At 38.2% G+C, this 15,458-nt stretch overlaps 1 protein-coding gene across 1 annotated transcript; it reads right to left on the bottom strand.

Annotated features, from left to right (window-relative positions):
* Positions 1-5,538: 5,538 nt before the first annotated feature.
* Positions 5,539-6,392, bottom strand: LOC114688460 (interferon alpha-12-like). Its single transcript, XM_028863059.2, has one exon. The coding sequence runs from the start codon at positions 6,183-6,185 to the stop codon at positions 5,613-5,615; it is 573 nt and encodes a 190-aa protein (XP_028718892.1). The 5' UTR covers positions 6,186-6,392; the 3' UTR covers positions 5,539-5,612.
* Positions 6,393-15,458: the final 9,066 nt, after the last annotated feature.

The following is a 15,458-nucleotide window of genomic DNA, read 5'->3' as shown; positions in this document are numbered from 1 at the left end:
TTTCTAGCCCCATGTTCCAAAGTCTTTGCACAATCTTTCCCAAAACCCATGATCAGATCTGTCACATGAATGCCCCCTTAATCTTGGTACCAATTTCTGTCTTAGGGTTATTGTTCTGATGAAACACTATGACCAAAGCAACTTGGAGGGGGAAAGGGTGGTTTTGGTTTACACGTCCACAGCACATCAAGGGAGGACAGAACAAAAACTCAAGCTGGTCAGGAACTGGCAGGAAGGCATTGATGCAGAAGTCATGGAAGGGTACTGTTTACTGGCTTGCTTCTGATGGATTTCTCAGCTTGCTTTATTACAGAGCTAGGACCATCCCCTTAAGGATGGAACCTCCCAGAATGGGACAGGACCTTCCCCTTGAGTATTAATTAAGAAATTGCCCTACACACTTACTTAAAGATCCATCACATGGAGGCATTTCTTTTGATATTCAGTCCATTCAGATAACTTTAGCTTGAATCTAGTAGACATAAAACTAACCAGCATAATGTACCCTATAAATGGATTCAATTTTTATGCTGTAATGTGTTAGTTTTAATAAAATTTATACTATGAAAGTATATAAGAATGCATAGATACAAAACTAATAATATTTGATGACACAGAAAAATAATTTTATTCCATAAAAGGAAAATGTTTAGTTATATTAAAGGATATGTAAAATTTCCCATAGTATTATAACTTAAATTTCATACTTAAATAAATTTTTACACATATATTTGCACATATAAATAGAAATAACTGGATGAATCTAGAAGCAAATGTCTCTACAATATTATGCGATACTGCTCATAACTGATGAAACATCCAGGAAGGTTGGTTGACGGATATTGAAATGAGTGAGAGCATTGAGAGAGTGCAGAATTTGTGCAGTGAGGTGCAGGATACTAGCCCAGGAGCGTCCTCTCCACTTTGGTTCAGGGGCTGTGTTTCTTCCCTTCAGGTAGACAGTGATCCTTTGGAAGTATTTCCTCACAGCCACGAGAGAGTCTATGAGTTTCCTTTACTGTGTAGAGATTGGGCAGAGCCTTCCTAACACAGAGACTCCTCAGTATGAAGAAGCAGAAGACGTTTTTCTGTTTATTCCCATGGGTGACTCATCACAGTTAACAGAGCTTCACTGATATTGCTCTCTCTTATGAACCAATACCTGAAGGACATGGGGTTGTGCCTCACTGTTCCCCCAAAGTCAGGACTAATGTAGACATCTCCCTCCCTGTCTAACCTTTTACCACTGATGTCCACAGTGTTCTTCAATCTGTAGCAATGACCCCTACCCTGAATGCTGGTTCCTTCTTCATCTGTGTGTGGAGAAACTGATGCCAACGTGATGCCATTTTCCAAGCACCATGTGACTCACTCAGTGGCTTTTGAGTCTACTCACACTCACTGCTGCACAGGGACACAATACCCTCTGCCCTTCCTTTGTACAGACATCCCTGAGAGTGTGCTCACCACACCCTAATGATGTCAGCTCTCATACTGGATATGGTGTCTGCCTGGATTTCAGCACCATAAATCCTAGAGGATTACTGCTCTTATCTTCAGTGTGTTCATGTGTTCATGTGTTGTTTTCTGTAGTGACTCACGTTTCCAGGGACCAGAGTGTCAAGAATCCCCAGACAATAACATCAACAAAGCGTTTTGTCTACATTGCTGTAAACATTTTCCAGCTTTTCTTAATTTCATTCATAGTAGATAAGTACTAATTGTTCCCTCAAATACTCTTTATATAATCCACACTTGATCATCAAATGCTTGTTGTTGGAAATGATTGGATGGGTGTATAAGATATACTGATGGCTGAGCATTTGATTACAGTTATACAGAAACCAAGCCCAAGGATGTTTATCCAGTTTGATTACAGTAAGGGATTAAGGTCCTTGCATCCCCATCTCCACTCAACTCAAAACTCATGGTAGAGACAATCAGACTATTCTTCCAGAGAGGAAAACTGTATATTTGAACTGTATATAACTTTTCATTTAATTTTACTGTATTTTTGAGGTGTTCATTTAATGACAGGCTTCTGCACTTCTGTCTTTTCATTACATTTACTCCATAATGATGATAGAATAAAATTACACAAGTAGATAGCATCCATTCTAATTTCATGATAGTTAGCTGTTTATTTAGTTATTTACTGATTTATTCACTTTTGTCTTTTCGGTTTTCCTAGAGAGTAAAAGTCAGTTTTGGGTCTTAGCATAGAAATGAAAATATGATGTCAGTTCTCATGAAAGCAAAAGATAGAAAGAGACTTTTGTTCTCAGATGGGAAGCAATAGCAGTAATGTTAGTAACGTTCAATATAGCACCCGGGAAGTCCTAAAGCTGTGAAATAAGAAGTGATAATATGAAGATGACTGTGTTTTCAAAGTGACCTAAGATTTAATGCAGTTTCAATAAAGTTTAACAACATGGCAGTCAAACAGAAACGTCAGTCCTCAAATGCACATGGAAGCACAAAGCGCAGTGTTGGGGGTACTACAGTACCTGATTGCATGCACTGCAGTATTACAGTAATCAAGACAGCAGGACACTAATACAGAAGGAGATACGAGGAGCAGTGCAATGCAACAGTTGGTCCAGAAATAAGTACACACAGCTGCATCCACCTGAGTCCCCTGAATTACCAACAGCACACATTGGGGCTGGGGGTCTCTTCTGTAACTGTGGCTGGGAGAATAAAACTAGGTCTCTATCTGCTGCTCGGTACAACAATCAATCAAAATGATGAAAGATCTGAATGTAAGTGCAGAAACTTTGACGTTGAGAAGACAGACTTAGAGAAAACACTTCATAGTAGCTATACACAAGGGCTTTGTGAAAAGGCCTCAGACAGCCCAAAAAGCAGCAAGAAGTGAGAAATGGGAACTGGACAAAAAATATCTAAAATTTCAAATTTTCAACATAGCAAAAGAACAATGGCCTAAGTGAAAATATAGCCTATAAGGAGGAAGGAAAAGCATTTCCACTATTCATCTGACAAGGAATTTGATACTAGAAAGAATAAAAATGTTAAAATGTTAAAAGAACATATAATTCCATTAATTCACAGGCACGTGAAAGAAGAGATAGTTCTCAAAAGGGCAAGCACAAAGTGCCAATGCCCATTTGAAACATGTTCAGCATCATTAGCTACCATGTAAATTTCAAATCAAAACTACATACATGTTTCATTTCACCCCAAGCAGAATGGCTATCATTCTGTAAATGCTGGTGAGAATACAGGTGTGTAGAAACTTTATTTTGGTGGTAGGGATGTTAATTAGTGCTGAGTGTCACTGTGAATTTTCCTCACATATGCTAATAATGGAGCTACCGTATGATAAGCTGTACCACACGTGTATATATCAGAAAGAACAAAGTGATCTTACAATAGAAACATCTGTACATTCATGTTTAATATGTTAGCATTCGCAATAGACAAAATGTTTACTTAGCCTAAATGTATATCAAAAGTTGAAAGGATATTTAAAAGTTATATACAGTATATATGCATGTGTCAATTCTATCTTCTATGTCAGATATAGGAAAAAATAAAAAAGGAGAAAATACAAGATATACCTACAATATGTAGTAGAAGATATTCAGATATAAATTGGAAATATTATATGATTTATATGAATATGGATAGATATAAAGAACATTATTCTAATGGAAATATTTGAAAAGATAATGGTATATGTTTTATATCATATTGCAATCCACAAATATAGATATAGATATGGCATAGATTTTGACCAGTTTCCTTTTTTTTGGAAAAAGAGGACCAGTGTAAAGTGTTTGGGTTACAGAGGAGTAAATATATGAAAAGTACATTACAACACTCATGGATGCAAATGTCACACTGAATCCATATTATTTCAAAGACACCATACATTTTGATCACAGGATATTGGGGATCCAATTTGATACTAACCTGGAAGGTTCCCCTTTTTTGGTTACCTATCACAGTGGGAAGGTATTTTTCATGCTGCTAGGGCAGAATCCATGAAATACCTTATCCAACTGTGTACCCTGTGAGCTAAGATAGTGACTGGTTGAGAGAGCTATGCTCACTAGCACAATAGTGGCATAAATGTTACAGGAGTAACCAAAAACATTTTAATGGAACATCTGGATTACTTCAAAAGAGGAAACTCGTGCCTTGTACTGCAAACATGGCCAAGAACTCATGACTTGGGAGGTTAGAGAAGCTATTTTGCCAAAGGGCCACAGTTTCAGAGACCCTTTAAAATACTGACATTTAAATGCTAGTGAAATACTTGACCATCTTCAAAGAAACTTCCTTATGCAGAATATGGTAGTTAATATAAAAATTCCCATAATTTAATGGCAGAGCATAAGCAACTATGAGTGCTCACCCCTACATGGAACGTTACTATCATGCCTCCTTCCCCAACCAAGACTCATGGCACATTGCAGAAGAAGGGGCAGAAAGACTGTAGAGCCAAAGGTTGGGGAAGATTGCTGAAAAACATCTTCTGAATACGACAGGGCTATAGCACTCATGAGCTCAGGGTAGCTGTGATTGTGGGAAAAGGAGTGTAGACAAGATCAAGCCAGTCAACCCTTCAGCATAGAGAGGGAAGGGACTCAAATTCCCCAACCCTAACTGAGGATCCCTGGCAGTTGATGGCCACTGAGGGAGAGTCAGTTTTCTTCAGTGGTGTGGCCCATGGTAGATGGCTTATTCTTCAGTGACCATCACCCTATACCTGTGCAAATGTGGAAATTACTAATGGGACTAGTTGAATATCACCCTATACATGTGCAAATATGGGAAACACTAACTGGACAACAATAAAAAGACAAAGATGTGAAACAAGGTATGATATTAGGATGAGAATGTGGTGAGGAGGTCTAGAAAGAGTCAGAGGCAGGAAAAAGAGTGTGCATATGATCTAAATATGTAGTATTCATGTATGAAATTACCAAAGAGGAGACACAAAGTTTAAAATTTTCACTATCACAATTTAATATGAAGATATATTCTCCTTCACTATTACACAACATATCAACTACAAAGAACAGTCATGTAGTATGTATTATGAAACACTAGAGAATAATTTAGGATTTTTAAATGTAAAGACATGAAAATTAAAAAGATGTTTAGGTCTGCTTATATTTAAACACCATACAATTTACACATGTATCCTACCAATGTATGTAGCTCTTACTTTGTAATGTTAGTTTAAAGAAATAAAAATGAGAAACTATAAATAATGGAAAAATATAAGTCTTATATGATAAAAATTTAATGAACACAGAAAAATAATTTTATTACATATAAAGTATTTTATTATATTAAAGAAAATTTAAAATTTCACATGATAGTATAACTTAAATTTTATACTTAAGTAAATATTTATACACATAAATACAAATAACTGGATGAATCTGGATGCTAATACCTATACAATATTACACAGTTGTGTATACAATACACAATACAGAATTGCTCATAACTAATGAAACATCCAGGAAGGTTGATTGAAAGATGTCGAAATGAGTGAAAGCATTGAGAGAGCAGAATTGGTGCAGTGCTGTACACTGTCCTAGTCTAGGAGAGTCCTCTCCACTTTAGTTCAGGAATTATTCCTTCTCCTCAGTCAGTCTTGCCAGCAGGTTGGCCGAGGAAGACAGGGCTCTCCAGACTTCTGTTCTGACCACCTCCCAGGCACAGGAGCTGTGTTTCTTCTCCTTCAGGTAGACAGTGATCCTGTGGAAGTAGTTTCTCACAGCCACCAGGGAGTCTTCCTGGCTCAGGGAAGGTTCTTGCACTTCCACCTGCTGCCTCAGACAGGCTTTCAGGTCTTTGAGCTGGTGGTGGAGACCAGTGCAGAATGTGTCTAGAAGACTTGTCTCCCAAGTAGCAGATGAGTCTTTTGAGCTGAAGAGGATCAGGACCTGCTGGGTCAGCTCCTGCAGGACAGGGATGACTTGAGCCTTCTGGATGTGCTGGGCATCTACCTTCTCCAGAGGGAATGCAAAGTCCATTCTGTCCTTGAGGCAGGAGAGAGGGGAGAGTCTCCTCATTTGTGCAAGGAGTGTGGAGGCTCTCTTGTTCCTGAGGTGATGAGTCTGAGGCAGGTCACATCCCAGACAGCAGCTTGACCAGAAGTGCATCACCACCAGGAATGTCAGGAGAGCACAGGGCCTGGCCATTGTGAATGTTGCAGATGCTCCTGGTCCTCTGGGCTCTGTGGTCCTGAACCTTCTCCTCTAGGTTCTCTGAAGTCCATGTTGTGCACTTCTATCTTAAATAGGGAAAAACACTGGTTTCCATTTTCAGAATGGCCTCCCCTTACTTCCAATTCTCTTTTCACTTTCATTCATTTTTCTGCTGGTGTCTGGGAATTTTTTCAGCTATTTTGGCTTTCATTTTGTGTCAATTTTTCCTGCTCCTCTCAACAAATCCATTTTAGAAGTTCTCTCTTAAATTAATTTTTGTTAACTTTGAAGGTACTGGTGCACTTCAAATGTATGAAATTTGCTCATCTAATACAAAGAATTAAAACAATTTCAGGCAAAAAGTATACTTAAAAGCTTAGAATTTATCTTACAGTTAAATTTGCAGACTGATTTTTATTTCCTTCATATATTACATAAGTTATAAGGTAAGTCTTGTCACAAATTTATTTTTATAAATAATTAATTATAATACTGGTAATGATATAATTCAAATTCATTCAATGTTTATAAGTTAATAAATTATTCTTCACATTCATTTTTCATTTTCTTAATTCATTAACTCATATATAAATAAAGTTTGTCTTTTCTGGTTACTAACTATTTATAAAAGATTAAGTAATTTTTTGTGGTTGTATATTTTTAATGTTTAAAAAATTTAAGTAGAATTCAATTATGATTTATATAGTATTCACGTTTAATCCCTTAAACCTAATGGACAGGGCTGGCGATGTAGTTCAGGTAAGAGAGTTCTTTTCTAGCACACATGGAACCCTGTCTTTGATTTTCAGTGCATCATACTGGATATAGAGATACACATACGACATCCATCACTCAGGAGATAGAGGCATGATGACCAGAATTGGGGTAAATCTTCAAGAATACTGAGTTTTTAACCTTACTAGAGTACCTTTGACTTTGCCTCAAGGCATAGGCTGGAGATATGATTAAGCAGTTAAGAGCACATACTGCTCTTGCAGAGGATCTGAGTTTAGTTCCCTGCACCCACATTAGTCAGCTCACAACTGGCTTTAACTTCATGTCAAAGCACCAACTTACATGTGCACACACATTTATAGATACACATGTATATACCAGATGTAAAAAAAAAATAAAGATTTAAAAATACTACCTCATCTTCAGATGCTTCATGGCTCAAACATCAGCCAAACCACCCTGCTGACCATGGAAAGCCCAGGCATCACCAAATGCCACCTCATGACAAACAAGGAGACCAAAGAACCAAGGAGAGGAAGTTTTTAAAGCCTCTGCTCACCACACATTCTTTAGATACTTTTTCATCTTCTTTGACCAGTGTTTCTCTTGTGACACAGAAGTAAACCAAGAGAAATAGGTAGCAAGAAATAAGATTTTACACCTAGGGTAGTGACCTCCGTGTAATCTCTGTGCTTAAGAAGTGGGATACTTAGCGTGATGATCAGGAGCACAAGGCTAGCTTTAGACACAGTTAGTTTGGGGTTGTAAGAATATATTCAGAAAGATATTTTAAGGAGGAGAAGAAAAATAGAAGGAGTAAAGTAGAGGAAGAAGGACAGAAAAAGATGAGAAGAGAGGGGGGATGGTGAGGAAAATAGGAAAAGAAAAGTGGGAGGGGGCAGATCTCTCAGAGTGAGGAAGGAGGAACAAGGGGAGGACTGAAAGGAAGAGTGATTCTATTTGATGATGTACACCTTTTGACACTTCAAATTGTTATATTACCTAAGGTATTCACACACACACACACACACACACACACACACACACACACACACACACACACACGCACACACACACCATATAATTTTTGTGCCATCAAGAATGATATCATGGCCAGTGACAGCATACAATTCATAAAATATCATCAAATTGATTCTTTCCGTGGGTTTGAATTGCAATTAAACTTCTGCAAGGAAATGTGATAGGTTTTTAAGCAACCCACTTCTTATTAAGTGAGTGTTTCTTTCCTATATTCGAGACTGTATCAGTATCCAGGAGTGCCAGAGAAGCAACTTTTAGGACTGGCTTTATTTGTTGATGTTTTCCCTAGGACCTCCATGTACCTTGTTTTTGTTGTTTTTATTGTTTTGTTTTGAGACAGGGTTTCCCTGTGTAGCTTTGGGACTCACTCTGTAGACCAGGCTGTCCTCGGACTCACAGAGATCCCCTGCCCTACCTCCCGAGTGCTGGGATTAAAGGCATGCACCACCACTGCTCCGCTAATTTCCTGTTTTGTTTTGTTTTATTATTTCTGCATTTTCAATGATTAGTGTGGGAATATCTGTAGAGGATCAGCTCTTCAATAACAGCCCTCTATTGTGGCTGTGGCACCCTTAGGTCCAAACCTAGTACTGGAAAAGTTTATGTCTGACAGAGGAATTCATGAATGACAAAATATTTTGGTTCCCCAGACCCATATTGTCTAGGACTATAAAGAATATCCCTCATATTTTTCAGTTTCTCTTCATGAACATCAACACTGCATAATGAGCTTGCCATCAAATCAGTGTTTCTGGCTTCCATGAGGTGGTTATAGCTCTTGGGATTCCAACTGTGAGGGCAGCTTGAGTTTTAGCATCTGCCTAGAGCTACGTATTACCTAGCAGAATCACCTCATTCCTAATCTGACATCTATGTTTTTATAGTGAGAAAACACCTAGCCCAGTGTTTTGTTAAGAGCTATGTTTGTAAACATATGCTCTCCCTGTTGGACACAATGTGCTTCAGGGACAATAGTCTTATTCCTCAATCATGCAATTTTCTTGCCCTTGTCAAGCATAGGCCAAGAGCTTGTAATAGCTGTGTGAAACCAAATTGTTGTGTCATAAATTTAAAGGACATATCCTATTTTGAGTATCATCAAAACTAATAAAAATGAAAGAAATGTACCCATGTAGTAAATAGACTTGTACAAGAAAAGTAGAAAACATTGTCGAGAAAATCAAAGAAGATTCAATAAGATGGAAAAGCATCTAACGTTATGAGTTAGAAGACCTAATATTGGAAGAATGTTCAGACTATCCAATGCAATCTATAGATATCATGAACCCCTCATTTCTAAACCATTTGGTGCATGGTTAGAACATAGTATTCTTAAAATTTATATAGATTCTGAAAGAATCAGAGTAGCCAAATTAGTCTTGAGGTAGAAAATCTAGAAACTTCATCTTTCATCATTTCTAAACACACTACAAAGCTATAGTCACTAATGCAATATGTATTGGCATGTAGCCAGACATGGGCCAGTGGATCACAATAGGAAGCTCAGAAAGGTGTTATAGTAATTACTTGCATTGTTGCTGTGGAGCTGAAAAAGCTCCTTTTAAAAGTATGGCGTTTTATTTGCAAATTTTTAAAATAATAAATTTATATTAAAGAGAAAGTATTTATTTTGGCTTATAGATTGAGTCTCTCGTGGAGTGGGAGTCATAGTGACAGGAACTTGAGACAGTCACACTACATCTAGAGTCAAGATACAGAGGATGGATTAATATGCTCAGTGTGATTCCTGATTTTGATTCAGTGTATGTGTCAACCCATGGATGGTCTGCTTTTATTTAGGATGTGTCTTCCCATATCAATTAGCCTGATCTATGTAATTCCTCATAGACATACCTGGCTGCCTATCTATTCACAACTTGAGGTCCTGCCAACTTTGCTAAGAATATTAAACACTAAAAGTCCATTCCTTGTCAACTCAGGAACAAAATATATCATCTTTAAGCCATAACATTCCCATTCCCTCAAAGGCTATGACCACCTCATAATGCAAAATGCATTCAGTCCAATATCAAAAGTCCCCATAGTTTGTGTCTTAGTTAGGGTTTCTATTGCTGTAAAGAGACACCGTGACTATGGCAACTCCTGTAAAGGAAAACATTTAACTGGGTCAAACTTACAGTGTCTGAGGTTTGTACCATTACCATGGTGGGTGACATGCAGGCAGACATGGTGCTGGAGAAGGAGTTGAGAGTTGACTTGCAGGCAGCAACAGAAGTCTGTACCAACATTGGGCATAGCTTGAGCATAGACCTCAAAGGCCACCCCACAGTGACACACTTCCTTCAATATGGCCACACCAACTCAAATAAATCACACACAGAAGCTTATTCTTACTTATGAATGCCCAGCCTTAGTTTGGCTTAGTTTCTTGCCAGTTTTCCTTAACTTAAATTATCCCATCTACCTTTTGCCTCTGGGCTTTTCCTGTTCTCTTTGGCAAGTCTTACTTTTACTCTGTGGCTTGCTGTGTAGCAGGGTGGCTGACTCCTGATGCCCTTCTCCTTCTCTGGCTCCTCCTTCTCCTTCCTTCCAGATTTTTCCTTCCATATATTCTCTTTGCCTGCCAGCCCTGCCTATCATTTCTCCTGCCTTACTATTGGCCATTCAGTTCTTTATTAGACCATTAGGTGTTTTAGACAGGCATGGTAAAACAGCTTCACAGAGTTAAACAAATGCAACAAAAGTAAAGACAAAACACCTTAAAATAATATTTCCCAATAGACAGATATAAAATAAAATCTGAGCCATTTTGATTTACATTTCCCTGATGGCAAAGGATGTTGAACATCCTTCTCAGCTATTTGGGAATCTTCTGTTTCTAATTCTCTGTTTAAAATTACAAATTCTAACAAAATTACAAAAAATACATCATTTTTAAACTGGATTATTGGTTTGTTGATATATAGTTTCTTAAGTTCTTTATATATTTTGGAAATCAGTCCTCTGCAGTATGTGGGATTGATGAAGATCTTGTCCCATTCTATAATTTGCCATTTTGTCTTTTTGATGGTATCCTTTGACTTACAAGAACTTCTCAATTTCATGAGGTCCCATTTATTAACTGTTGATCTTAGTACCTGTGCTATCAGTGTTCTGTTCAGGAAGTTGTCTCTTGTGCCAATATGTTTGAGATTATTTCCCATTTTCTCTTCTATCAGGTTCAGTGTATCTGAATTTATATTGAGGTCTTTGATCCACTTGGACTTGAGTTTTGTGCAAGGTGATAGATATGGATCAATTTATATTCTTCTACATGCCAACATCTAGTTAGCCCAGCACCATTTGTTGAAGATGCTTTCTTTTTTTCCATTGTATAATTTTGGCTTCTTTGTCGAATATTGGCTGTCCATAGGTGTGTTGATTTACATCTGGGTCTTCAATTCAATTCCATTGATCTGTCTGTCTGTTTTTATGCCAATACCCTGTGGTTTTTATTACTATAGCTCTGTAGTAGAGCTTGAAATTAGGGATTGATATCTCCAGAAATTCTTTGATTATACAGAATTGTTTTAGCTATTCTGGATTTTTTGTCTTTCCATATGAAGGTGAGTATTGTTCTTTCAAGATCTGTAGAGAATTGTGTTGGAATTTTGATGGGAATTATGTAGATTGCTTTTGGTAGGGTGGTCATTTTTACTATGCTAATCCTACCAATCCATGAGCATGGAAGATCTTTTCATTTTATGATATCTTTTTCAATTTCTTTCTTCAAGGACTTGAGGTTCTTGTCATTCAGGTCTTTTACTTGCTTGGTTAGAATTACACCAAGATATTTTAAATTATTTGAGGCTATTGTAAAGGGTGTTGATTCTTTGCGTTCTTTCTTAGTCTATTTATTATTTGTATATAGGAATACTGATTTTTTTAGTTATTCTTGTATTCAGCCATTTGACTAAAGGTGTTTATCAGCTGTAGGAGTTCCCTGGTAGTTTTTGGGGTCACTTATGTATACTACTATATCATATGTGAATAAAGATACTTTGACTTCTTCCTTTCCAATTTGTATCCCTTTGATTTCCTTTAGTTGTCTTATTTTGTTAGCTATAACTTCAAGAACTATGTTGAATAGGTATGGAGAGAGTAGACAACCTTGTATTGTTCCTGATTTTAGCTTTGAGTTTCTCTCCATTTAATTTGATGTTGGCAATTAGCTTGTTGTATATTGTTTTTTATTATGTTTAGGTATGTCCCTTGCATCCCTGATCTCTCCAAGACTTTTATCATGAAAGGGTGTAGGATTTTGTCAAAGGCTTCTTCAGCATCTAATAAGATGAGATGATCATGTTTGTTTGTTTTTTTCTATCTGATTGTTTATGTGGTGGATTACATTGACAGATTTTCATATGTTGAACTATCCCTCATCTCTGGGATGAAACCTACTTGATCATGGTGAATTGTGGTGATAGATTGTTTACCCTAATAAACTTTCCCAAGGATCAGACAAGCAGGGCAGCTAGCTGCTAGTTCTTACCTCTATGAAATCCTCAGCCTAAAGAGAGTTCCTGTTTCCTCATGCCTTATATATCTTTCTCTGCCTGATGTATTACTTCCTGGGATTAAAGGAATGTGTGCTTCCCAATCAAAGGCATGAGATCTCAAGTGCTAGGATTAAAGCTGTGTGCCACCACTGCCTGACTCTGTTTCTAATATAATGGCTGGCTCTGCCTTCTGATCCTCAAGCAAGTTTATTAGGGCACACAATATATCACCACAGTGGATGATCTCTTTAATTAAATTTGCCAGTATTTTATTTGGCATTTTTGCACTAATGTTCATAAGTGAAATTGGTCTGCAATTCTCTTTCTTTGTTGAGTCTTTGTGTGGTTTGGGTATCAGAATGACTGTGGTCTCATGGAAAGAGTTTGTCAATGTTCCTTCTGTTTCTATTTTGTGGAATAATTGAAGAGTATTGGCGTTAGCTCTTCTTTGAATGTCTGGTAGAATTTTGTATTAATCTCATCTACCCTGGGCTCTTTTTGGTTGGGAGATTTTAATGACTGCTTCTATTTCCTTAGGGTTTATCAATCTATTTAAATTGCTTATCTGATCTTGATTTAACTTTGGTAAGAGATATCTATCAAGAAATTTGTCCATTTCTCTTAGATTTCCAATTTTATGGAGTAAAGAAGTATGACCTAATGATTCTGTTATTTCCTCTGAGTCTGTTGTTAAGTCCCCATTTTCATTTCTGATTTTAATAGAAAGCAAAGGTAGCATGATTCCAATGATGGAGCTCAAAATAAACATAAGTTGATTATGATAAAGAATTTGAAAAAAGCCATTTCCCCTTTGTGTGTGGGGGAATGGTGCAGCATAAGTTACCTACATTTTGTCCTGTCAAATTGGGAACTAAGGAATGCAGTGCAGCCCAGGAAAGATGATTAAAGAGATGTACAAAAAAGTTAAAAGCAGGGCTGGCCTTGCAGAAGAGGAATCCTTGCCTGGCCCAGGGGGCTGTCTGCAGCTTTGCTGAGTCCAGTCTTCACAGAGTCAAGGGAGAGGCAACAGCCATTTTGACAGGACTGGTGCCTAATAAAGGGTACTGTGTGGGAGCATATGCACTCTTAGATGCTCCTCTAGTGGATAAGTGATCTTAGCAAACACTCTTTGGATGTCCTGTGTGACAAGAGACAGAGCAAGTAATGGTAACAAGGAACATCTTGCACCTTGTTAGAAGAAATCCAATGTGAAGGAGACTCTGTTCTCTGCACATGGGAAACATGCCTCACTTCACATTGTGAGCACTCTCATGTTTTATATTCTCAAACAGCTAACAGTTCCCAGTCACTAAGTCCCCAGAGACAGGAGGCAGTGAAACAGCCTGGAAAGTCATGATTGGCCCCCAGAAAACTCAACACTTGGTCCTCATTCCTGCCTTGCTCTCTGGAATCTTTCAGACTGATAGAGACACAGCTGATTTTAGATCCATCCTTTCCACTAGTGTTCTGCCTCAGCACTGCCAGAGACTTTCTCTTCACTTCCTTTTCCTCCCATGTACTAAAAGCACATTGCCTACTCTGCACACATTACACAATCACAAAACTGGCTCCATCCGACTTAACAATTATAGCTTAGTATTTTCATCAGAATATACTTCCATAAGCACCCATGAGTTGCTAAAACACCTCAGCTATGTACTTAAAATTGACTCTTTGTAGCTCTTCCTTACTCTATCCATGTACTCAAATATCCATGAGGTTTTGGGTTCTTACTTGCTACAATCAGTGGAAGATAACCAGGCTAGAGTCATGACCAAATACACCTAAGCCAGGCAGCTGAGGTTCAGAGTTCAATGGTGGGAGGGGCAAGTAGAAGCATGAGAATCCAGGACACTGGATGATGAACAATGGCAAGAAGGGACCTAGGCCAGCTGCCTTCTCTGATGCCTGGCATGGCCTATTTGAATTTGCTCCTGGGTGGGTCAAATTGATGATTACATTGAGCAACTGAGCCATAATAGTATAGTGTGATGTCAAGATTGTTTTAAAGAAGAGAGATTTGAAGAAAGAATGTATTTGAAGGGCACAACATTTTCATATATGAGTAGAAAAGAAAAAATGCAGGCAATTTGAACTTCCATTTCTTTTCAGGAGACTATGATTAAAACTCTTGGAGCCTTCTTTGCGATTCCATGGGTCACCCTGCCACACCACATACAGAAAAATGACACCAGTCTATATGTTCACTGTATCTGTGTGCATTCCTTTAGGGTACTTATTGTGTTTTCAATGGAGTCTCAAAATTTGAAATGAATCAGAATGTTACTTCACAAAGAAAATGTCAGTGGATTTTTGCTCTTTGGCCAAACTTTATGCATGGAAAACTTCATAATCTTCTTTAGGCTTGACTATCTCCTTTCTTTCAGCTACCTTTCCGATAACAACAGATGAAGTCATCTCTTTCCTCCATAGACTGTCTGTCTCACCAAGAACATGTAAGGACTGTTTAAGAAGACAAACCCTTGCCAGGCGGTGGTGGCACAGCCTTTAATCCCAACACTTAGAAGGCAGAGGCAGGTGGACCTTTGTGAGTTCCAGGCCAGCCTGGTCTACAGAGAGAGTTCCAGGACAGTCAGGGCTGCACAGAGAAACCCTGTCTAAAAAAACAAATAAAAGAAGAAGAAAGAAGAGGAGAAGGAGAGGAGGAGAAGGAGAAGACGATGACAAACCCTCGTGTCCACGTCCCATTTGTTTCCTTGGCTATCTCGTCCATTAACTAATACTACAGGAGCTTTGTCTGTGTTTGTGGTCACAATCATCACTGAGACTGATGTCACCGGAAACAATACCAAGCTGTAGCCATTGTGTTTGAGAAGATGGGTCCAAGGGAGTTCCTGAGGGTCTGCTTGCTGTCATCACAGTGCCAGTGTCACGTGAGAACAGACAGGCCGGTTCTGTGTGGTGGGAGAGACTTCTGTCCCAAGTACTCCTAGTGCTGTAAAGTCACCATGCACTACCAGGTAACTCACTG

Source organism: Peromyscus leucopus, chromosome 2 (assembly GCF_004664715.2).
Source record: "Peromyscus leucopus breed LL Stock chromosome 2, UCI_PerLeu_2.1, whole genome shotgun sequence".
Taxonomy (NCBI): domain Eukaryota; kingdom Metazoa; phylum Chordata; class Mammalia; order Rodentia; family Cricetidae; genus Peromyscus; species Peromyscus leucopus.
The sequence above is the reverse complement of the archived record's forward strand: the minus strand, read 5'-3'. Positions and strand labels throughout refer to the sequence as shown.